We start from the raw sequence: 25747 nt of genomic DNA on the forward strand, positions 1-25747 counted from the left end.
TAACAGACAGAGTGTAAATCAGCCTGGCTGTGCTTGGCAGCTTCTGTCCCTCTGGCTTATGGTTACCATTTGATTAAAAACAATAGCCATTCTTCATTTAAATGGAATAACAAATCAGCTTCTGCGGGGTGGAAACAAGTAGGCTGGGGGGCCACAAACACACCCAGGACAATACAGACGTCTTTAAAATGATCTAACCATACACACACAAAGGCAAAGCTCTATGCTATTTCAACTGTGCTGGGAGCTGTCCAGCAATAGTGGTGCTGAAGATGTTGAGGCTGTGTAGCAGCCGCACAGCAGCAAATGTAGCTATCCACCTTTTCTCTCTACACTGCATTTCTAAAACTGAAGCGAGTGCTCTGCTGCCTGAAATATACCGCTCAAAAAAAATTAACACCACATATCAGATCTTGATGAATGAAATATTTAAGTAAACATACACTATATGTACAAAAATACTGAGTCACCTGCACATTACATCTACAGGAGGTCCTCGGCCCACGGAAACCACGCCATGGACCTCTCGGTGCACGGTGTTTGTACTGATGTTATTTGCCACTGTGCAATTATTGAATCACCAGTGCCACACAACGCACCTCAGCACTCAGCGACCCTTCTCTGTAACTTTATGTGGTCTTCAATTTTGTGGTTGAGTTGCTGCAGTTCCCTAAATGCTTCCACTCTAAAATAATTCCACTAACAGGTGATTGTGGAATCTCTATGAGCAAAAAGAATATCGTGAACTGTCTTATTGTAACAAAGGGATCCTGCCGCAATATTGCACTCAAATTCAGTAAGTAAAATAATGTAATTTGTTGAAAACAACGGTTAGTGGAATCTAAAGCGCTCAGTCATTTGTAGACGAAATTCAAAATCATACCAAAAATCTAAATTAAATTGCTCAAGTGTTGCTTCATTATTTTAAGCACTTTATATGTTGCTATTGTATTGATGTGGTGAGCTGGGCAAACTGACATTAAAACCATTAGACAAACATTTCACGTGCAGACTGATCTCATTAGATCTGTAGTCCATCAACAGTCTAAAATTATTTGTTATATAGTGATAGGATCAGGGTGAAACTGATGCTCGGTGCCTGAAAACTAACTAGTTTCAGACTTTATTTTAAGCAAATGACTATTAATCAATGAACCTGCAATATAAGACTTTCCCTGCAATTGCATAAAATGCATAATTTAATGTAAATATTAAAAATTAAGGAAAAATTATCTTTTTTTTTGCAGCCCAGAAACAAATGAAGACAGGATGGTTTCGAAGAGAAAAAAGATTTCCCATTTCCTTCTCTGCTCCTGCATTCTATTTCATTATCTGTCCTTGGAACCAGCCACTACTTTTGGAGCATCTAATACAATTATTGGGCCATAAATACAGTATTTTTATTAACTAAATGACGTGTAACAAGAAAGGCTCTGTAATATTTTAAAGTAGTGCCTGAATTTATGTATGACTACTAAAAAGAGACTAATGTAAGTACTCAAGAAATAGTGGCAGTATAAGGGTGGCCTGTACATGAACGGGTATAAAAGAAGTATAATAATTTATCATCTTGATGCTATTTTTTATTCAAGACTCTTCACTGATACTTGTGCCCTGAATAGAGAGAAAGCACTGAAATGAGACCTTATTCTCAGTGTGGACACATAAGTGCATTAGGTGAAGTACACTTCTGTTTTTTTTTTAGATAAAGAAAGAGTACTTTTGCCTCTTCTAATGGTATAGTCCCTTAGCTCTTCCTAAAAGAAGTGCCCCTATAATGCACTGTAGGATATTCAACACCTGAGTCGTCAGAGTTTCTAAAACTTTCTACAGTTCTGCAATAGTTATTTAGAATCCACCAATTAGTCTCTCTTTTATTTCTTTTATGCTTTTTTCAGTCTTGTTTTTCTCGTTTTACACAAGTACAGGCCTGCAAGCACATATAAATGAAAACGTTACATCCATATATATTTCCTATGTCTACGCATTTTGACATAACACAGTGATGTCATGAATCGCATTGCAGTAACAACGGTGGCATTATTTAGGCTTTCTTAAAAAACAACAAAAAACTTTTATTGCACAACATGACACATTGTACATGCGTGTTCATTATGATAGGGACATTTGTTAGATAGGTTTATAGTGTTAAATGGTAATTATGTGACAATTCATCTTGGGCCATATTAAAAGTATTCCAAAAGTAATGTAACAAATTATTTTCTCTGTAGACTAATCAAGTAACATACTGCATTACATTTTTTAAAATAATGAGCAATATGTTTCAAAGGCAAAACAAATATCTTGTGATTCCACAGAAGACCATTTTCATCCATTTGCTCTGTGATTGTGAATTAATGAGTCTGAGAGGAGGAAACAAACTAACTAATGAACCAAACACTGGTATGTAAGAGGCAAAATTCCAGTCAACTTTGAAATGAATGAATACATTTACAAGGAAAATCTACGCATTTTAATAAATAATGGCCTACATTTCCAAAATTAAATACAACAACCTCACTATAGTGAAAGGTGCAGCAGTAGGGGTGATGTAGACAGCAATAAACTTTCATTTGTCTATTTTGCACTTCCTGGTGAACAAAGATATTTTACTGTAACCTCTCCTCAAAGTCTGGAAGGATGGTTTGTGATAGCGTGTTGATTTGGGGAGAAAATCAGGTGTATTTACTTACTGATAAATCCAATTACAATATAGCCTGTAATTTGATTATGTAATCTTCTCCAGGCATAACAGTACCATGGCATATTAGAGGGAAACAAATACGTGAAACAGAGCCAAGATTAAAGTAATACATTTTACTTTTAGTTCTTTAAAACTATGGCAGTTATTTGCACTAATGGGATCCAATTTCCGAGGCGTATACTATAAGATCTCTCTTGACACGAAACATTTAGCATAATTTGGGCCCAGGTAACTTAATCACAAACTAAGGACATAGGTTATCTTTCAGTGCAACAAACAGCATGCTCTTTCTCGCTGGAACATCAGCTTTTTTTTAACTTAATCCACTTTCCTGTTTACCTCTGTCTCCAGGAAGCGGCGAAGGGCCCTCTTTTTCTTAATGTTCTTCCGTCGCACAGACACTGCTACACTGAGTACCATGATCACCACCATGAAGAGGCCTCCGATTACCCCTGCTGCAATCAGAGGGGTTCTGAAGAAAAGGCATTGGAGAAGGAAAGGGAAGAAAACAGATAAAGAACGAAGGGCATGCAATGAAATTACAGAAAAGGGAGAATGTTACTGGGTAGCAGTATAGAAGATCACAGACACACACACAAAAACTAAACTAAAAATACATCAAGCAAACATCGGGCTTATACAAGCACAAAGGTTAACACACATAACATGTTTCTACAATATATATTTATGTGGCTGATCCCTTAAAAACCACTTCACCTTCGGTTTTTGTGTATTTTCCCACTAAGCTTCATGTGGTAACAAATATCCCTCCATGCCCTCTCATTAAAATCGGGGCTGAGATCAAAAACATGGAAATAATCTTCAAAGAGAATCCTCAGAACCACACTGATGCTGTCACTTGAAATCAAGAATCTCAATATTTTTACTGATATGCTCCTCAAACTGTCCGAGTTGGCTTTCTGATATACTCGGCCATGGCTGGTTTATTTGACCTATCGGAAGAACCGTTCTTGGTCGAGACATAATCAAAATAAGGATGTTATTCAGGGTTGTATATTACAGACTTCAAGGATACACCTCTAGAAAATGATATCACATTCAGCCCTGTTCATGGGAAATGAAGAATGCTTTATCTCGCTGTCATTACAGTCTTTGGCTGCACAGGGGAAATCACTATACATGTGATGGTTAAAAGAAAGGGGGTCCAACCAATGAAGACACGCGGGTATATAGAGCAGTATTGCCTTACTTTAGATAGAGACAGGTGTCAATTTAAAGGGAAAAAAGCGCAGAAAGTGCAACACATTATTGCATAGTTATGCAATTATTATACTAGCATGCTCCACTGAATTTCTAAAAATGTTGAGCAGACCCAATTGATTCAGATTTTATGAAAAGATTGCAAATAGAAAAGATCTAAGTGACTTTGAAGGAGGGTTTAGTGTTTCAGTCCCATAGACTTCATTATTCATAAGTGCTTCAATAGCACAGTGACTAAATTACAGATTGTTACATTTGTATTTAGAGCTATCAAAAAGACACAAGTACATAACTAGGGTCAGAAATTATGGTTGTACCCATTTAGTGACTCTGATGTTTGGGCATTAGTGCAGTATGCAAGAGCTACTCTTCTTATGGTGACTGAAAGTTTCAACACAAGATGTGATAAGACCATAACCACTGCTGTGCACCAAAAGAATTTCACAGCCTGAACATTTGATCACTGCAAGGAACGGGTGTGGTGGCTATGCTGTGAACGGGGCTTTTTCTGGTGTGCTTTGGGTCTATTTATCTTCTTACCTGGAACACTATCACTGAATCACAATTAACTTGAGTCAACTTGATCAACTTTATCCTATGATTTTTGACTGGAGCCGCTGTGGTGGCATGACGCCTTACTTAGACACTGTATGTTATCCTAGTCTTAATTTTACCCCAATCTGTGTCTTGGAACCAACAGTAAAGTAGAAAAAAATAATCTAGATCTATAAAAACTGTGGTTCTTTAGATTATCCACAAAAGACTTTGGATAATTATAAAATGTCCCGGTGACTCCGTGGCATCATCACGATTCTTTGGTGAAACAGCTTGATTGTTGCCAACATACACAGGTTTGTTTCTCGGAAAAAAGAGATTGAGGCCATTTTAAAATCCACTGATTTGCTCTGAATCTACAACCAGGTGATGTTTACCTTATTTTTGAGACTTACTAATATCTGCAGATCCAACACACTTACTTTATCATTTACATGTGATATGTATATACACAGATAGCAAAACTGGTTTCTTTCTGCCACAATGAAGTGATTAGGCAGCTAGTAAATACAATAAAGTAATTCAGTGCACCCGGGGGTGAAATGCACCAGCATATAATGCCCGTGAAGCCCTGCACTGCTTTTACAATCTGGGTTTTATATGGATTAAACAAATGAGATATGGTATAACGAGATGATTAGTGAGCTCTAGAGGTGCTGGTAGACTATTTTGGAAAATAACCTAGGCCAATTGTTCTCCCCATTTCTCATCTTTATGCTGTTATCTATCTCTTGGCGTTACCTTCATATTTAATGGGCAGTTATGAAAGTGGTATCGATCTTCTCATCTAACTCTCAGCTAGACAGCAATGTTTTTTTCCACAAAATATCAATAAATTTCTTAAACAGAAAAGTTTTACACAGGGTGGTTAATGTAAATATTATGTTTGATTTCATTAACTTCTGAACTGCAGTTTCACTACGGATACATTTCAAAGCAGAGGAATGAAAATGAAAGCCACAAGGTTAATTTTGTGCACATGTCTTATTGTTATAGAATGAAAAGAAAACTGATGGTGAAAGACACTGTCAGCATGGCACTGACAGCAGTCATTGTCATTGTGAGGGTTTTCTCACAATAACAAATGTCATTTGGCATCAGGATAAGCAGCTAATGTGCAATTCATTCTATACACTGAAATTTGGTGGCTTTTGCACACTCAGCAGAAACTTGATAGCTCTCCTTCTGCCCTCAGAACTAGATCTAGACTTGAAACATTTCGACAAAACAATGGAAACACTCCTCACAGATTTGACGTCAGCTATACATTCATGTATGCAAAATCCCACTTCACTACAAAGGTGCTGTACTGGACTGAGATCTGGTGACTTCAAGGCGCTTTGAGAATAGTGAACTCACTGCTGTTTGTGAAACCAGTTGGAGATGGTGTGAGCTTTGTGGTCTGCTGCTTTCTGCTTGAAGCAGCTATGGGAAGATGCATGTTCTATGGTCATAAAGGGATGGACATGCTGAAAACAATACTCAGATAGGCTGTGGTGTTTAAATGATGCTCATTTGGCACTAAGGACCCTGAAGTGTGGGCTCCGTATCCCCCATCAAATTACACCACCACCAGCAGCCAGAACTGTTAATAAAAGGCTGGACGGATCCATGTTTTCAGTTTGCATAAACTGAATGTTGCCCCAGAAATCAAAATTCATCAAACCGGGAAAGATTTTCCAGTCTTCTATTGTATGATTTTAGTGAGCCAATGCAACATGTAGCCTCACCTATCTGCTCTTAGCTGACAGGAGTGACACCTGGTCACGACTTCTGCTGCTCTAGCCCATGTGTTGTGCTGTGCGTTTGGAATGGCTCTTCTGCATACCACAGATGTAACAAATGGTTATTTGACTTACTCTTGCCTTTTGGTCAGTTTAACTTCTGGCATCAACAAGGCATTTTTACCCAGAGAACTGCTGCATATTTTTTCTTTTTCAGAACATTCTCCATAAACCCTGGAGATGGCTAGGTGGGAAAATCCCAGTAGATCAGCAATTTCTGAAATACTGCAATGGGAAGATTTTGTGTAAAAAAAGACTTTGTATAATGACATGACACTTTCAACTATGCTCAAAAATGACACATCTAACAGTTAACAGATTTACTACTTGTGTGACACATCAGAGCAGGCAACTAGACCTGATAGCTGTGGCTACAGCTACATCCTGGCCAGAGCTATCAGAGATCTGATAAAAGCTGATCTCTTCACAAGGTCGGCTGATAGTTACTTTCAGCCATCTGCTGCAGTCCCCATTCATCCTGCTGGCAGTTTCCCAAATATGATTTCAGAAACACACTTGTAGATTTAGTCTTTTGAATGATATGACTTGGGTTTTTTTCGTTTCACTTTTTTTGATCCCCACTTTGATAGTCATCCCATTGCATTTACCTTTTACCTGAAATTTGTATATAGTATTCTTTTTGATGTACTGGAAATCTCCAGAGTCATTGCAAAATAGTGAAGTGTTCCTCTTGCCTACCAGCCTCTTTTTTTAATCATCCCTCAAAACGCCACGCAACAATTTTTAGCACCACTTGATTGCAAACTGCTTCACTTATGAAGTCTTGAATCTATTTGCTGCAAACTATGAGGAGCATTTTCTTGCCTTTTCTCCCCCCAGCTTCAGAACAAATGCTAAAGCACAATCAATTTATCAACAACCAGGCAAACACACACGTGCGCACACACAACTGTGCACAGAGAAGCATTAAGGACCTCACAGGGATTTGGGGGCCTTAGAGCTATCCATTAATCAGAGACTTTGCTTACTGTATGGTTCTTCTATGTGTGTCTGTGTGTGTGTACTTCTGTTTAGGTGTGTTTGTACGTAAGCACATAAAAGAGGGATCCAAGAAAAGGAATTTTGTACCTGTCCATCCAGCCAATGCAGTCTTGAAGTCTCGGTCCAATGCACCTTAGTAAATAAATACAGGACAAATGCTGTATTTTATTCTATTCAAACATTAATATTGCATGTATAAAAATGTTACCATAACACACGGGCAGCCAAAATTAGCCAGAAAGTGTTGCCTATCAGAGATGTTTTTGCTTGCTCATTGTAGAGCAGATGCCAACACAACAACGATACCTTTTATATGACTAACGCATTATGCCTTAAGTGTGGCACAAATGTGAATAAAAGCCTTGTTGGCTACCATTTTTAGCCTTGCTTTAGAACTCACTAAGAGTTTACTTTTAGAGTGACAGATTACAAAGTTATGCTGACTTCTAATGAAAACTAACCAAATCTGTTGGATGTTTCACCAGTCGCCTTGTGTTAATCTTTCAGTGGCATCACACGTCACATATACTGTCTCTGAAATTTAGTAGCTCTTTTGAATGTTTGGAAGCCTCCGGCTCTGTCTCTTTCCCACTCAGAATATGTATCCCTTCCCTCCCCCTCCATCAGCTTGTTGGGTTTTTTGCTTCTCTGAGAAGCGGCCCTGCTTATGAAGCTGTACCTGTGACAGTGTCAGCCTGGTGTTTTCCATTTACGACAACATTGTTATGCTTAAGTGAGCTGGATGCTGTCACTCACAAGAGGAGAAATAACACACAGGGAAGTGACATAAACTCCCCGTGGAGTTAAATACAAAATGATGTCTTTCCAAACCTTGTTGAATATTACATTGAGCGATCAGTGGCTAGTGAGCAGTGGAGAGTGGCAGGGTATTGACTTCCCTTACTTTCATTCTTTTTTCTCTTCAGGTTCATTTTCTGCTTCACTTCTCTATTTATCTCACTTGTCTTGCAAGACGTTCAGACTATAATTTTATGATTGCAGACTATGGCTGGCGAGAGCTTTGCGAGCATGTGCTTTTCAACCACTAAATATATGAAGGTCAAATTTTGCTTGCAATAAGAGCATGAGAAAATATAGCATGAATATTCTGTCAGTAACTAGTCACTTTGGTAAAATAAATAAAACAGTGATGTAGCAACTGCTTGCGGGGCAAGTGGTGTGCAAATCCACTTCTTGTGATGACGTTACTCTAAGCTGATTACTCCCCACATCTCTAACTTGTCCTTTTCCTGTCTGCACTTACCCTTGGGTGCAGTTAGCATGGCAGGGATGGCATTCGTTGTTGGCTTCAGCGTACTTGAAGATGAAGCTGTTGGCACCTTGCAGGCCATCGGGACACTTTTCCACACAGTTTGGACCGTCTTTGAAATGAAGGCATTTCACACAATGCTCTGGGCCCTTTGTAAAAAGAAAAAAAAAAACATGGATTCTTATTGATTTATTTCTTGTTTGTTTAATTGTGAAACCTTATTTTCCTACATGAAAACTTACCATGTATGGACCAGAACTTCTTTAAACTGATTTTGTCATATGTGTTAGATTTGTAAAATGAAAGTATGATTAGTTTTATCACTGGTAAGTCTGACTTCCTCTTGACAGCTTTTTATCACTTGATAAGGTTTCAGTTTCTACTTTCAGCATCCTTTGCTGCAAGTATATACTTTAGATTTTTCTGATATCATTAAACAAATAGGAAGGATAAAGTTGGACAAACTGTGGGTTAGTGTTAGTTACTTATGATTTTTCTTTTACATCTGTGAAGTAGTGAAAGCTTAAGAGTGAAAACGCGATAACAAGCGGCAAAAGACAGAAGGTGAAACTGGTGGAGTGGAGGAGAGATGAGAAAAATAAAAAAAGAAGTGCTGTGGAGTAATAAGTGAAGGAGAGAGACTGGACATGGACATTCAGATTTACAGAGAGAGTAAGGGTGAACAAGATATAGTAAGAGAGAGAGAGAGAGAGAACTGGGAGCAGAGGAAGAAAGCATACGAGCATCATAAAGCTGTGTGAGCAGAGCAGGCAGATAATAACCATCGCTCACAGCACACACAATGACCATAACAATCCGCCTAGAACAGGATTTATGGAGCTAATATAGGCGAAGGAGGGGGTAGGAAGGGAGAGGAAGAGAGGCGAAAGAATCTCACAGATGGGCCTTGAAACATCAGCAGGCCTAAAGAACATCGTACTTACAGACAACATACATACATAAGCACAATGGTTCGAAAGCGAGCAAACAGCCATAGCTTTGAGTCACATAAACAACACTGATTTCTTACTTGTATATACACCATAAATAACAAAAAATGACCCACAGACACATAATTCTCTCCTGTAGATCTCTATGTGCCAACTTCAACAATCAAATCCATCCCAACTGAACTGCTCAAGCTCTCTTTGCAACATAAATTAAAGTTAGTCATGAAGTTACACAGGTTGAAACTGAACAGAAAACAATACATTTCCATTGCATCGCTATGCAGATGACATGAAGCATATTTATGACACTGACAGGGCACACTAACATTTCTCTCATTTAAACTGATCTCCACTGGATCCTTTAAAATCCTCCCTTTCCCTGGCCTCAAAGTCCAGGCTCCATCATATCTTAATGACCTCATAGTACAACACCCAAAAAGAGCACTTCACTCACAGAATGAAGGCTTAGTTGTAGTTCCAACAGTTACCAAAAAGTACATCTAGAGGCAGAACATTCAGCCACAGCGTGCGTGAAGGCAGACACTCACCATTTTTTGGATTAAGCTTGAAACTTTCCTTATTGAGGAAGTTTTAAGTTAGGGTTCTTGCCTTTGAACCATCCTTTAGTTATGCTGCTGTAAGCTACAGGCTGCTAGAGGACCTCCAATGACTAACTGAGCACCTGCCATCTACTCTCCTCTCTATAACTTCCCATGCATTTGTACGCTACTATTGCATGTCATTAACTTGGTGACTTTTCCCTTGTGTAGTTTGTGTTCTTTTTTCCCTCCGTCTTCATTTTCTTCCAAGGGTAATTTCCTGAGCTTCATATTCCTGACCTGTTGTTTCAGGCCCCACTAATCCGCCAAATGTTTATTATTATATTGTTTGTTCTTAATTGTTTCTCTATGCTCTTCTTTGCTCTATTGCTCTTCCCTCAACCCAGCAGTTAGAGGCAGATGGCTACTCTTCTTCAGTCTGAATGTGTTAGAGGTTTCCTCCTCTTAAAAGTTTTTTTTTTTTCTTTTTTGCTCCCACTGTCACAAAAAGAAATCACAGGCTTTCACAGTATAATATTGTGAGATCTTTATCTTACAGTGTCTGGCATAAAACTACACTGAACTGAATATTCTGCACGACAAATGCAGCTGAGAAGGAAAGACACATAAAAATCAATTTTCTTAGGAAAAGCCATATCTTTCCTTCTGTCTCTATGTGTATTATTGCTTTGTCAATCAAATCAAAACAAGAAGTAGTGTTTTGCATAGACTTTATATGGGTGCCTATGTACTAATGCCTCTGCATGTGTTCTTTATAGCTTCTGTGTGTGCGAAAATGTTCTCACCGTGGGGATAATTATGCAAAGTGAAAGTCTTGCTGCTCTCGCTGGCTTTAGCGTTGAGCTTGGCGCTTTGATTTTCTGAGTGTCTTCCCACCCATGGATATTTGTATGTATGTGTGTATGCACTTGTGGCATCACATCAACAAGCTAAATTATGTGACAGAGCAAGCAAATGGTGTTTGGTCCAACAGGGTATTGGGGCAACTAAAGCTCCAACCTAAGCATCCTGCTGTAAATATAAATTAGTCTGCCAGCACAAAAGAACGTGTGTAGTACCCTTACAGTATAAGTGTATGCCTATTTTTTTCCATCACTAGACACATGAACTTAAATAAAATCTCTATTATGTACTATAACTATGCACATGTATATTTACTTCCTGCATGCTTAACCATTCAGGTAAGGAAATGCCAGAATGTTGATTCTGTTCATGACCATTGGCCATGAGCACGATTCACACAGAGTTGAGGAATGTCTGCAACCAAAGCACCAGGAGATGGTGAAAGAATCACCCTTGACAATTTATATATTAATGATCATGAAACTGACCTCACAGCCCATTTTAAGTCAGTGGTGCTAGTTTTAGTGATTATGCAAATGAGGCACCTTGCTGTCAGCTGACAGTGAGGAAGTCACTTGAATGAGTCACAAAACATTTCTTACACTGACACTATTGTGTGTTAAGTTTATACTATGGTCATAGATGGCTACTGCATAGTGTCAGAGAGAGGATGGGTATGTTGGACATTCAAGATTAAGATAGTTCAAAGTGCTGCAGAGAGTCATTTATAAGTTGATAATAGGATAATAACTCCATCCATCCTCTTAACCACTTATCCAATTTAGGGTCATGGGGACGCTGTAGCATAAACCAGCTTTCACAGAGCAAGAGGCTCTGAAAGCTTCTAACTGGTCCGCTTCACTCCATCACTCTTCTCAGCGTATGACAAAGCTTTCCTAAGCTAGCTGGGAGACATAATGTCTCCAGTGTGTCCTGGGTCTGCCTGAAATCTCCTTACAGTTGTATCTGATGTAAATACCTGATATAGGAAGTATTCAGAAGGTGCCCTAGTCAAATGGGCAACACCTCAACTTGCTTCTTTAGACGTTGAAGAGTAGCCACTGCACTTTCAGCTCCCCTCAAATGGTTGAGCTCCGTGTTTTGCATCTAACGTTGAACCCAGATACCGTTTGGAAGTTCATATCTGCTGCTTGTTTCTGTAATTTTTGCTAACCAGCATGTGTCGCTAAAGTTGTGTACTGTATAGAAATGCAGAGTAAATCGACAGTCCACATCACTGCAGATGCTGCAGAAATCCATCAGTAACATGGCCCTGAAAACCTAAACTCCTCCGTCTGAGGCAGCAAATAATTCCTAACCTGGAGTGAGAACAACAGCATTTTCCATCTTTATAATATATACGGTGAAGTTTGGATGCTGCTCACAGTTTATAATGTGTGCTTCTTCATCTGTTTGGCAGAGTTGGAATTTACAAATACTAAACCTGTCCTCCTTTTTAAACTTACACTTACAAGAAATATGATAGGCTATATTGGGCTTAAAAAGATCAGTTATGTCAGGAGAAAAACACTCTTGGATTTCCAGGTTATAAAATTATAGTAGTAGGTTTATTTTCAAATTTATTTTCAAATGTGTATTTTAGCTTGGTGAGATTTTCAGTCTGACATCAACATGACTTTGGCTTAACTGCCTGTTGTAAAAATGAATGAATGTTCCACTCTTTGAATGATTTGAGCATGTTTGTCAATCTAATAAAAATTGTAAACACACTAGATCTAACATCAGCTCTTATTTAGTCCACAGAATAGGCTATAATTATGAATATTATGAGAAATTCAGTCTTTATACTTTAGAGTGCATTAACTCCATTAGATCACTCTCTGTAAGCTGTAAGCAATTATTACGGGATCTGTAGTTATAACATGATTGCTGTAATCCATTTGGATTCCCACGCTGCACATATGACATCGACACACGCTCCAACAGGTTGAAGGATTATTCCAATCTTAGATCATTTCTGACGACCTTTGTTTCAGACAATAAGAATGTGGCTCCTGCAGCTACTCATTTCACATTTTATTCAAGGAGTTCATACATAATTGTTTTGTCTGCAATATTTGTTCTCAAAAGTTGGACTGGAAAGGTCTTTGGATCATTTTATAGTACTGAAACTGGGCTGGGGACTTTTGAGGCATGAAGTGGACAACCAAGACAATGAAAACAACAAATCTACTTCAGCAACAGCATTTGAGCCAACAATAATTTAAGTGTTCCTTTTTTTTTCTCTTCTGAACTATGTGAACCGGCTGGCTATCATCTAATGATTAAGGGCCAAATTTACTAAGTGGGGCAAATTAGTTTGAGGCCACAACTGCAAAAAAATATGTGAATAGTAGCAGAAAGTTACTAACAATGCCCTAATTTATAAACACAGACACAGCCAATTAATTTCAATAGTGACCCGCATTCTACAGAGAGCAGCGCAAATTAGTGAGTCAACAACAAGCAGACCTGATGAGGGAAAGACTAATATACTAATCAAAAAAATGACACTGTAAGAGGGGCTGACACAGAACACGTATGTTCTTGACAAAAGGTTAAACTATTCTGTTAGGAATTGGTGAGGAGTGTGTGGATACATATGTACGGTCTATTCCACCAAATAAAGCAGAAATCTGTATATAACATGCATGATTTGCAGAAGGACAACACACAACATCCTGATTCGTCTCCATGTTAATGAAGCTACTGTAACTGTGCAGCGCATGTAACTGTGTGCATTGCCAATATTTTTCTACATTCCATGTGAAGCTAATAATCTATATCACACTTAAAATACACTGTAAAAAAATAAACCAAAACTCTGAACATCAACTGGTCTTAACCAGGTTACGTGTTCAGCATAAGTTACCGTAGTGATTTAGCCAGGTCATGGATGGAGTCAAGTTTAGACTAATAAAGGTTATCTTATCTTATCTTATCTAATTATTTCTGTCGTGTCTTATACACTTAATCACAAACATTATTGTTGTTTTTGTTGTGCGTGTCTGAGGTGGGATGGCAAGACGGGGGGTTGGAGGGGTTCCACACTTTTAAACTATAGTGATCAAGATTGTCAGACAGGGTGTGATGGGATACAAAAGACAGCACAAGGACCCGCTGGCTTGCATCTGTCGCGAATCATCCATTTCTCTGAAACAGCAAGATAAGATTTTAAGAGAAAGAGCAGGGTCAGGGGACTAATGTGGCTGTGGGTGTTGTATTCGCAAGAGACAGAGAAATGAAGGTCAGGAATTTCGCTCTCTCTTTTTTTTTTTTTTTTTTTTATTTGCAGCTGCTACCAAAAGAATCTTCCAATAATTTCATGGGGTCTTTTTTTTAAATAGTGCACAGTTAAAGTTTGCTGGGAATACAAATACACTTCCTTATTCTGACCTTTTTATTTATTTATTTAGTTATTATTTTATTACAACAACTACAACCTCCAATGTTTTTTTTTATGTTATCATGGTATCTGTCATGTTGTGGTTTGATTATACATCGTAGTAAAGTTCATTTTTCAGAAATACAGTATTGTTACTGTCCTTACTACTTATGAAAAACTTACCGGCCCAAGACAGGTCAAAGAGTCACCGTCAGCTCTTTCACACTGGGCATCACACTCTACGCACACTGACCCATTGGCATATTCTCGAATATCCCTGACAGAAATGGAGAAAAGTGAGAGAAAGAGTCAGTCTGATGGATGACAAGAGAAAGAGAAACATTAATTTGAAACAAGTTGGGGAGCAACCACTTTATTTAAATGTGTCTCTTTGCTGGGGTAGTTGGCATAAAGAAAAAACAGCACTAATATTTATTTTTTAACTGAACTGATATGTCCTTGTAAAATCAAAGAATGTCAAGTCAGCTCTTTATTTGTAGGGACAACGTGTATATATATATATATATGTATATATACATATACAAACAAAACAATGCAATGACCTTTTCTTTATGTAAAGCACATTTGTGAATTAGCTTTGTTGCTTTTAATGAGTGATCAATCAATCCAGAGTAGAGGGAACCCTGCCAAGAGCAATAATATACTATAATATAGCATGTGATATACACACACACACACACGCACACACACACACACACACACACACACACACACACACACACACACACACACACACACATAAACATACATGCAACTGTGATACCCACAAGCATTATAACCTGTTAGCTATCCATAAGGCTGAAACCAGCACTCAGGGGATCAGTGCTGTTAAAAGGTTCAGGACCTGGGAGGGGTGCTGTATTTTCAAAAATCAATCAAATAAAATGTCTTGTTGTTCACTTTCTCCAATCCCTTTATAATTGCGCAACACCAGAGTGGCCTAGAAAAAGGCATTAAATTTGACCAAACTGCTACTAAGTTGGCACTTTGCCTTCGTCACTACAGGAGAAGAAAATTAAATTGGGGTACTTTTTTTGGCCAGTGAGGAAACACAGAATGTTCTTGGCTATAGAAAAACATTTTGCAAACCCAGTGGGAACTAAATCATATTACTATTAATTATGCTTCATCGGCCTTCATAAAACCTTCCAAGAGGCAAGGAAGGTAAGCTTTTGTCTGAGCGCATGCTGTTTGGGATAATAAAGGCTGCAATGTAGCTGGAAGATATCATGGATACTTACGGTTTAGGGCATTGCATAATGTTCTGGTATGATATGTTTTCCTGTATTTGCTGTATTCCTTTTATTTTCTGTTTGTTATAGGGAAAGAAAAAGCAACACACTTCAAGTGAATAAAAATAAATATTGTTCTTGTTTAAATTGATTTTAGTTTATTTACATTTTGTAGAAACTCTAAGAAATCGCTCCCTGATTAGGTACTTAAACCTCACAATGATCATGTCTGGTAAATTGACTGGTTCTTATATATCGTTTTTCTACTCTTCTTCAGCACTCATAGTGCTTATATAACACATCTCATTCACCCATTCACACACAAATTCATACAAGCACTTTTTTTATGTATAAGTGATTGCTATCTAACAACTCCGATGAATGCATCAGGAGCAAAACAGTATCTGGCCCAAGGGTGCTGTAGCTGGAGCAGTGATTGAACCACCACCTTCCGATCGGTAGTTGACCTGCTCTGTCTCCTGAGCCACAGCAACCCAAGAAAATTGCAACAACATGCACTTAAACCACAAAAGTCCATTTGATTGGGCTGATACATGCTGTTCAGATAAAAATAAAAGGGCAACCAGTGTTAACATAAAATACTGGAGCTATGGAAAGTGCTGTGCTTGTGCGGATATGGCAAAGGGTTTGGACTGGATTCACAGAATTATTGGGTTTGGTGAATGTGCCAGTGTGGGTGACGCTGATGGTGTAGGTGACGCTGACGTGCAGGTGGACAGGTAGGCAGGGCGTGGCCCCGTGCGCAAGCAGTGACTGTGACACGCAGTGACACGCCTAGCCCCCCTGCCCTAGCAACACCTCCTCGTCCTCCTCTGTCCTCTCCAATGTGGCCACCAAACTTTTGTGATCAAGTTGGGACAGAACTTAAAAGCATCATCCCAGCTGTTCTGCAGGGTAAAAACATCTAAAATTTCATTAATAAAACTCCCTAGGGGAGCAGATCTTTCATTAGGAGGTAGATAGCATCAAGATATATTCTTTTAAAGTCAGGGGACCTCTATTGTTATGACACTCTGCAGGGGTGCCTTTTAAACTAAAAATTAGCACCACATTTTAAATTGTTCTTTTCACCCTCTGGCTCTTAATATCATGCCCAGTAAACAGAACAGTACTGCTTAACTCAAAAATGAAAGCGCCACGGGCTGTTCAGGTAAAGTTTTGATGAGCAGATGGTGTATCAGGTCTTAAAAATAGAGGACTGTTTTAATGTCCCAAAATGTTTTATATGTCACAATGTATTTCATTAAATAAGACTAATGAAAAAAAGCATAAAAAAAATCAATAAGTCAAATTAAAACTGCATTTATTGATAGTATTTATAAGATCATTCGGTAGTTGTTGATGCATTTGATTAATCGTGTATTTAGAGGCATGCAGCGCCCTCCTGCCATTGCTGACTTCAGTACCATTATAGCAGAGCTATATTCTCAGATGATTTTGCCACCAGATGTCAAGTGTGCCTACTGACTGGCCTCCTGTTGAATAAGGTAATAAACTATCCCTGGAACATGCAATTATATTCCTTTGCTCAGAAATATAATCAGGACAAAAATCTATTGGAAAAAATTGGTTTTTCTTTAAGAACTGATAAAATACAAAATACATTTCTTGTCATGCTGTTTAATCGGTGAGTTTGGGGCCATCTTTAAAAGCTTTTCTTGGAAGATAATGAACCAAGAAAATAAAAGACACCTCAGAGGGCAGTGAACAAAACTAAACAAATTTTTCTCACGTAGTTGTTGTGAGCATGTTTTATTTCGTTCATAAACATGTTCAAGTTAAATAAATTACCTCTTGGCAGTAACAGGGTAATATATTTCCTTTACTTTTTTAAGTAGCTACATTTTGCCACACAGATGCCCGTCACTTCAAAAGCCTCAAGTTGGTGACATGACAATCACTATCTGTTGCTATAACTGTATAAGTAAAGGACTGACCGTACATGACACTCATGAGAGCATTCTGATGTTAAATCAACGTTTTGATGTGGCACTCATATGACCCATTTACCATACACCGTGTCTGTTTTGGCACAGTCTAAGAGAGTTATGGCTCTTAGGGGCTCGAACACACTTAAGAATAAAAAGGGCTATTGCTGCTGTTCCTTTTGCCTAACTTATGAAAATTCCCAGAGAGTGACTGTGTTTCCGTGGTGCTCTAGCCCATTTGACTGTCAAGAAGCTGAAGAGTAATCATTAACTAAGCATTTGTGGGGACTTTTATAGACTACAACAGCAGAAAGATGTGTTTGGCACCTTAACAAAATAAAGTTAACTTTGGTGGTAAACACATCCTGATCAAGCAAAGTCTAAGGGAGAAGCATACAAACCGTGTTTTGTCACAAGTGTCACTGATTATAAAAGGCTTTTTTATCAGTGTTGTCAAGCCGATGCTGGCTTAGTTGTAACAATGTAACTTGTTTGGTCTGATTTTGGCCACTTTACTGTTATTTGTTATAATAAAAAAGCGGAATATTTATTTTTTCTACAAATGCTGCTTGTTTGTTGGTCTGTTTGGTGTTGTTGTTGTTGTTGTTTTTTAATCAGACTCTCAAGCAGGTATTCCAGGACAACATATATACTTCTATATATACTAACAATGCCACATCTGCTTTCTCTGAGTCAGTCCAGTAGCAACAATTAAACTCAGCCACAAACCAGCACTATATCTGAATATATATGTGCATGCATATTCAAGACTCACCCCTCATAGAGATTGCAGGATTCTACACACGTTCGTCCACGACTGAAATATCGGCAGGACAGGCATTGGTCTGGGCCAGGACCCCAACATCCAGCATCTGAACACAGTGGGTCACACACCATGTGCTCCTTGGCTGCTTAATACACATATAAACAAAGAAGGCAAAGGATTATACTCATGTAGCATGCAGCTGAGCTTTGATGACTCAGTGTCAGACGCAATGAATAAACCCTAAATTCCCCCAAATTAGCTGGGTATAAAATTAGCCAAATAATCCTATTATTTATGAAAAGACACAGGGCTAGATTTACTAAGGCGCTTGCAATTTGCGAAGGCTTATTTTTGCATTAAATTTCTCCGCCTCCACAGAGCAGATGTTCATTTCCTTGGCCTATAAAAGCTAGCTTTTTTTCCTCCTTCTTCTTCTGGGGACTTCTTTCCTAAACAATGGCAAGAGTAATTGCAGCAAGACACAGGAAAAAGGTGTGCGTTTGAAACACGTGCTCTGGGATAAAGCGGTTTCTCTTCGGTAAACAAGAAATTGTCAAACAATATGCTGTACACTAAAGAGTGACAGAATAATTATCCTCCTGGATGAACTAAAAGACAACCTAGTTCCTCCCACAAAAATGCTCTCATGTATCCCAGAAACTTTTTAAAAACATCACATTGATTAACTCAATTCATCAGAGGACTTGGTTCATTGTTGGTGTATACTGTATGTTCTCTATTAATATAAATGGCCTGCATGCACAGTGTGTCTACAGTACTGACTGATATGGTGCAATTAGAAACAGTGGCGGTCCTAGCCTGTTTGGCGCCCTGGGCGAACACTCCCTCTGGCGCCCCCCCCCCCCCCCCCACACACACACACACACAAAACATGTTAGGGATTGTACATTAACATAAAACTGTTGTCCACACACACATATGAAGAGAGAGAGAGAGTATGCATAGTATGCAAACGGCTACTAAACAGCCATCATAATTCGTCATACAATGAGAACAGGACAAATCAACAACTGACAATGACTAATTAATATTAAAATCTGTAACATAATGTATTGTTTGGAGTTTAGTCTGTTACTGTTACTATTTTTACCATTTCTTCTTGGGGCAACTGTAACCCACATTATTTCCTTAGGGATTAATAAAGTATTCTGATTCTGATTGTTTCAGGATGACCTGCCATTATCCAATGACACATCTGTTTACCTGTATCATTTGTTCGTTTCTTCTCCTCTTCTTTTCTCTTTTTTCTAAACTGAGCACCTGATGGCTTTGAACTTTTCTTGTCCATCTTCCATTGGTTTTAATTTTGCACTCCAGTATGAACACCCATCCCTCAACCAGAGGATCACCACAACATAACCTAATAGACCTACACCTTAGTTCACAGATTAACTTTGTCTAGGGTGTATTTCTGGGATTTCACACAACCCAGGATTCAAATCATGAATACATAATGGGCTTGGATTTACAACATTATGAATGAAATGTGCTCTATTTGGAAGCAGCAGGTCTCCCTCCCCTTTCGACGGGTTATGTGTGAGACTTTAAATCATCAAACTGTAAATTATAAATTTTAAATTGTTATTGATCCCTTTACCCCGAGTCCTAAAGTGTATATTTATTTTCTTACTCTACTATATTTATTGTTCGTTTATTTGCACTGCTGTAACTGGAGCCTCGTCGTCTCGTCTCTCTATATACTGGACTGTATGTAGCGGAGACGACAAAGTTTACTTTGACTTCAGCAGCGCGCAGGCGCACCGAGGGCTCTCACGTAATGTCCGGTGTTTTCGTGTTTGTTGTTTTGTTTTTATTTTGTTTTATTTTGCGAGTTGGTTATTAGATGCTGCTCCAGCCAGCCAGAGAATCCCCCGCCGCCCCGCCCTCTCCTCCCTGTGCCGCAAGCAGCAGGCGCACCTCGCAAACGGAGGGCGCCCTTACTCCCAGCAAATGGGCGATAGAAAACCGATCGGTCCCTATGACATTCCCAATATGCGCTGGCAGCATGAGTACGAGCATTTTTTTTAAATTATTTTTTTTTTGCCGACGCCCGTGATGCCGCCCCCCATCACGATGCCGCCCCGGGCAACCGCCCGTGTCGCCCGTATCTAAAACCGCTACTGATTAGAAAAGTAGAAGGCTGGGTTGCTTCATTGTAAAATTGCTGTGCAAACAATGAAGAGTGAGATTCAGGAAGCACATGCAGATGTGCTTACAAATAATTACAGAAAAAATCATTTTAAGGTTTTAAGCCTTTCAATTTGAAAAGGCAATCAAATATACAGCTTCTGAATACTATGATTGTATATTATGAAGTTGTTTTTCTTAGCAACAGCATCTGGTTTCAGTACACAAGTGCTTAGCGTCACATTTACAGCACAAACAAGTGTTGTTTGGATAGCCATGTAAAGCAATACTAAAAGCCACCTGTGATACGAAGATACAAATGTTAAACTTGTAAGTCTGATATACTTTGCTGCACTCAATCATGTAAAGAAAATGCCCCTTTCTCTCATTTCATTCGTAGTGAACAATCGGTTCTATGTTTCTGCCTCAATGTTTTTCATATAGCACCGACTGACTGGGGCCATTACATCTGCTCTATAATGGCCTGGATCTCTTATCTCTTTCTGTCTCTCTCTTGTCCCCCTCTAGCACTCAGTTGTACAGAGGTTGCTACATTTCAGAACATTACAGTGACAAAATGAGTGTTGAAGTAACGCGGTGACGGCGCTACAGAAACACTGTGAACTTTTATCATCCCGCCTGCATCTGACGTGATTTCCCCCCTTGTAGGTTTTCTCTTTCTCTTCTCTTCTTTTCTCGATAGCCAGTGGTTACAGAACATGGTTACAAAAGGGTCCCCTGCTGTTTTGGGGAACCTGGCTACATGCAAGCCAGTGACTATGCCTTAGTGTCATAGCCACAGCCTTGTTCCAAACGCTTAAAAATTCAGACAAAAAGATGCAGATACATAAAGGAAAGCGGATGAAAGTCTTTCGCAAGAGACAAAACCACTTCTTTCATGCTTCTAGCCTCATAGGTAAACTGACCAGGCAGAAAGAAATGAGGAAAAGGGAGAATGATTGGTGCAAGATGTAAACAAGGGGAAGTGGTGGTTGCATGGCTTTTTAACTATACAACAAGATCAAAAACATATCTTAACTTCAGATGTTTCTGACATGGCTGACTAACAAAAGCCCTGGCAGGAGAGTTTTTGAGACTGAAGGAAGACAAAAGCTCAGGCTATGATTACAATTATTATAAGGGCAGAGACAAGAAGGAAAGAAAAAGAAAGAAAACATCAGAGGAAATAAATAAAGATTAAAAAACCTGTCCCTGAACAGTGCTGATTAGCACGACTGAGGGGAGAGATTTAGCTGGAACTCAACTAGTGCCTCCAATTCTGGGGACCTCTCTTTTCTGTATAAAAGCAACATTTCAGGGGCAGTCTGTGAAAAGGCTAAAGAGAGTAGAGGGGCAGCCGGAGAAGGGATCCTTTTCACATGCAACATGGGTGAAAAAAATAGTTATCTATTTTTAAAAAAAGCACTTTGTTTAAAGACCATTTACTGTTTAGTTAATAGTGTAATTAAATAATGAGCCAATATGAGAGACTCTGTGTTGGCTATTTTCTCAAACAACATGTATGTGTTCCACTGAGTTAACCAAACAGATCTTTGATTGTACTATTTTACATTTTGTTAATAGAGCATTATTACAATGGCCGCCAGTGACTTCTTTCAGTGAAGTAACTAAATTTCTAACATCATCAGAGTACATTTGTTTCCATCAGTGGGAGTATTTCTTGCAGCTTTTTATCCAAATTTTGCTGTGACAAAATCAGAGCTGTAGGGAAAATTACACTGATTCATATGTGTGCCCTTTTCACAGTATTTTGACTTGCATAAAAAGCCCTGGTGCTACTGACAGTCTCTTAAAAATATGCAAATTCAGTGAGCACAATGAAAATCATATTTACACAAGAACCACAACATTTCTGCTTTGATGTTTTCTTTCTTTACTGTACGCGCATGTAAAATAGTGCAGAAACAAACCAGGGATATTTCATTTAACTGTGTCACAATGAGGTGAAATAAAGTATTTTGATGCTAAATATGTATAAAATAATTAATACAGTCTGAAAAATATTAACTGAAAACTGTCCCATTTGCTTCTATATAAATATATATTACATTTCAATACAATCCTGGGTTATTATTGATATCTGTTTAGGCTATGCCAATATGTAATATGTAAAAAGTAAACAAATTCAAATAAAAATGATGGTTAAAAAGCCATCATAACTGTGTTTTAATACCACATAACATGAATGTATTACTTGTTTTACATGCTCGTACACTTTATAACACTAAATCTCTATTCCAACTACTATGAAAACTAGATGTCTTAGTTTCAGGTTTCAGCAACTACTTAAATCACTACAACCGCATGCATATTCACAAGAATACTCTTTGCTGCACTGTAACAGTGTGATAGCTGCCCTTTTCTAGCCCCATGAGGCTCAGTCAAGTTTAGACACACAAACACGCACACTCTGCTGCACACATGCAGAACCATGTCAAGTATGTGACTCTTGAAACTAACCCAAAGTCTTCAAAGACTCTAAAGTGTGTGTGCGTGCGTGTGTGTATCTGTCTGTGTGTGTTCAACAGTAAGGAAGTGCCAAGGGGAAAGGAGCACATGAACAGTGAAAAGGGGCCAACTCAATAATGCAAATACTGGCTCATTAATGAACATTATACATAAATGAATAATGTCTTAACACTTGTGGCAGTGATATAATAAAGCTCTTCCATTTTTAGAAATGCAATCTTTATCTCACCAAATCAGTTATTTGCCTAATTTCATTCTTCTAAACCTTGCACTCTCGGAATGACCCTGATGTTAATTCATTTAATTATTGAATTATTGTTTTTAGTGTCCTTCAGAAGCTAGTGAGATAATGGCTACCATTCATAAGACAGACATACTAGTACTACTATTATATATCATGTTCTATGCCTCAAAACCTTACTATGAATGGCCAATACAATAGCTCCTTTAAAACAAATGACTTTGTTATGAAGGCTGAGTGATAACTTAGAAAGCAGAATTTTGTCTAATGTTGGTTTCTTGTTAGTTCGACAATCCAAACTTCTTTTAAATCTATACTACAAGAAATGTTGAGTAGATTCGTTTCTTTCTTTAGTGTAAAACCTGTTTTAAATATGAACATGTTTGAGAAAAAAAAAGCGTACTCTTGATGGTGCCTGAAGCTAGACAGCGAGTGTTAAATTAACAGCTAAAATATGCAAATGTATCACGGTTGTACAACACAGAGGTCATTTAGCACATTATAATGACTCAAATATGTCCTGCTACCAGAGGATATCCAGATATCAGAGGTTAAAACATAATTTTCATATAATGTCTTTGTTTTCATAGCTGTTCAAAAGCTGCAGTACAAAGATCTGCTCTTGTGGTAGATTTCACTAACTTTTCAATATGACTGGACAGGTTTGCTACTTAATTTTTGTGGACATACAAACATAATTTACCTTTTTTAGTTTTTTAAGTTTATATTGGATATTTAGCAAATTTTCAACTAAATACTTGTATCGTACAGTGCAGTACAATATAGCAACTGGTATATTTTCTGTAGCATTTTTGTCACAGATACTAGGAAGAGACAAAAAGAGAAAACAGACTACCATGAAACTTGGTAGAAAGGTGTTGATGTGGGCAAAGAATATCATTAAATGTTTTAGAGCAAACATAATTTTCTTTAAAAGCCTCAATGCGCTTTGAGTTGTGTTGTAAGTGGAAGAGGGACCTGTAGGACAGTGGTAAAATATTTTGCAGTACATCATATTCATTAGATCGGTAAAAAAAGAAAAAGTAAATATATGCCAAGAATGGCATTGTTGAAAATCTGCAGCAGTTTTATTTCTGTTCTGTTGTTTTGGTAGAGCAACTCATGAGAAATGGTGATTTTTTTAGTGTAAAGTTGACCAAATATTTAATATTTAGATGTTTAGAATGATTGTGGCATCAACTTACAGCATTCCTGTGGACTTCGGTTGTTGCGAATAAGAACCTTTTGGTTTGTAGTACGGAACAGTCTTGTCCAATTGACGGTGTTGTAGTAGCAAAGCTGGCTGTTCTCTGCAATGTGGACATTCCCAGCACTGATCTCTCTCAGAGACTGAAGCTGAAGTGATGTGATCCCCGGCTGTTTCAACACCAGCAGAGAGATCCCACTGAGAGGTAAGAATAGGTGGAGGTGAGAGGAAGATGGAGCCGACAGCAAAGGAAAGAAGGTCAGAGGAGCAGGAGGAGAAGACATGATGTGGCGCAGGGACAAAAGGGGAAAAGAAAGGGAAGAGAGAAGATGGAATCATTTCACAGGTTTGGTAGAAATGCTGTTTAAGCATCATCTCAACTGTGATCTCATTAGTCAACATTAATTCTATCACTGAATCATAATTTCAAGAAGAATACACTGTATTTTTATGAGATCATATGGTCCTATGTTGCAACAATGCAACTTAGAACATGTGTTTTAATCATTCTGTCTGCTAGGCTCTCTCTCTTTTTTCTTCCTACCCCCAGCTATCCTGATATGTCCCACTTGCATGGTTTAAAAATGACAGGATGCCAGTGGGTGTCAGAACCATCAGATAGACAGAGAGTATGCAGGATCAAGCACGGGGCAGGGGTGGGTGGCAGGCTATAATTTGTACTGCAGCCTGCTGTTTCCATCTGCAGGCAGGTGCAGTGCACATGCACACACTCTCACGCGCACACCTAGGGACACACACACACACACAAAAACACACTGAATCTCACAGTCTACACTTTATCAGCAGACACTCGCTTTGATTACATCCAAATCCCGCTACATTTTTATTGCATGTTTTCCAAATTAAGAAAAAAAATCTAAATGATGAATAATTAGGTGCTATAATTTAGGTTAAATAACTAAGCTGTCGTTATACAGGTCATGTTTTAGCTATAGCGTTCTTCAGTAACAAAAAAATTGCACTTCACGTATTAACTTGCATAGCACTTATCCAGATCCACTTTCGGTTTGCATTAAAATGGTTTAAATATATAATCAGAGCTAGAGACATGTGATTGCAACTTTGGACTGTAACCTCGTCTTTCCGATCTTCTTTAAACCACAGCAGAGTTTGCAACAATGCATGAGAATTTAGATCTGTGAGATAAGCTGTATAGTTTAAATAATATCTATGTGTTCATATACACATATGTAACAGCGTCACCATGCTAATAGCAAAAAGGAATACAAATTAATATAATGATAATAAAAAACTTTATTTGTATAGAACAGGAAATGATCAAACTTAACTCGAAATGCTTAACATAAAAAAGAGAATAGAAATAAATTATAAGAAGTAATAATAATAAAACACAGCACAATGAAATACTCTAAAATTACTGTTATCGGCTCCCCTTCT

General features: G+C 38.3%; 1 protein-coding gene across 3 annotated transcripts in view; it reads right to left on the minus strand.

Annotated features, from left to right (window-relative positions):
- The window catches only part of erbb4b (erb-b2 receptor tyrosine kinase 4b), a 289951-nt gene that overhangs the window by 60198 nt on the left and 204006 nt on the right, over positions 1 to 25747 (minus strand). For 2 of the 3 annotated variants that reach the window (XM_019353299.2, XM_019353298.2), the window contains exons 12-17: positions 24327 to 24526; positions 18252 to 18387; positions 14458 to 14551; positions 8531 to 8685; positions 7354 to 7398; positions 3044 to 3176 (exon numbers count right to left, since the gene is read on the minus strand). In XM_019353299.2, the coding sequence (XP_019208844.1) occupies positions 3044 to 3176; positions 7354 to 7398; positions 8531 to 8685; positions 14458 to 14551; positions 18252 to 18387; positions 24327 to 24526 (763 nt within the window). The remainder of the gene's footprint in view (positions 1 to 3043; positions 3177 to 7353; positions 7399 to 8530; positions 8686 to 14457; positions 14552 to 18251; positions 18388 to 24326; positions 24527 to 25747) is intronic. The other variant, XM_005451921.4, reaches the window with a different exon arrangement.

This window comes from Oreochromis niloticus, linkage group LG16, assembly GCF_001858045.2.
Source record: "Oreochromis niloticus isolate F11D_XX linkage group LG16, O_niloticus_UMD_NMBU, whole genome shotgun sequence".
NCBI classification, from domain to species: Eukaryota; Metazoa; Chordata; class Actinopteri; order Cichliformes; family Cichlidae; genus Oreochromis; species Oreochromis niloticus.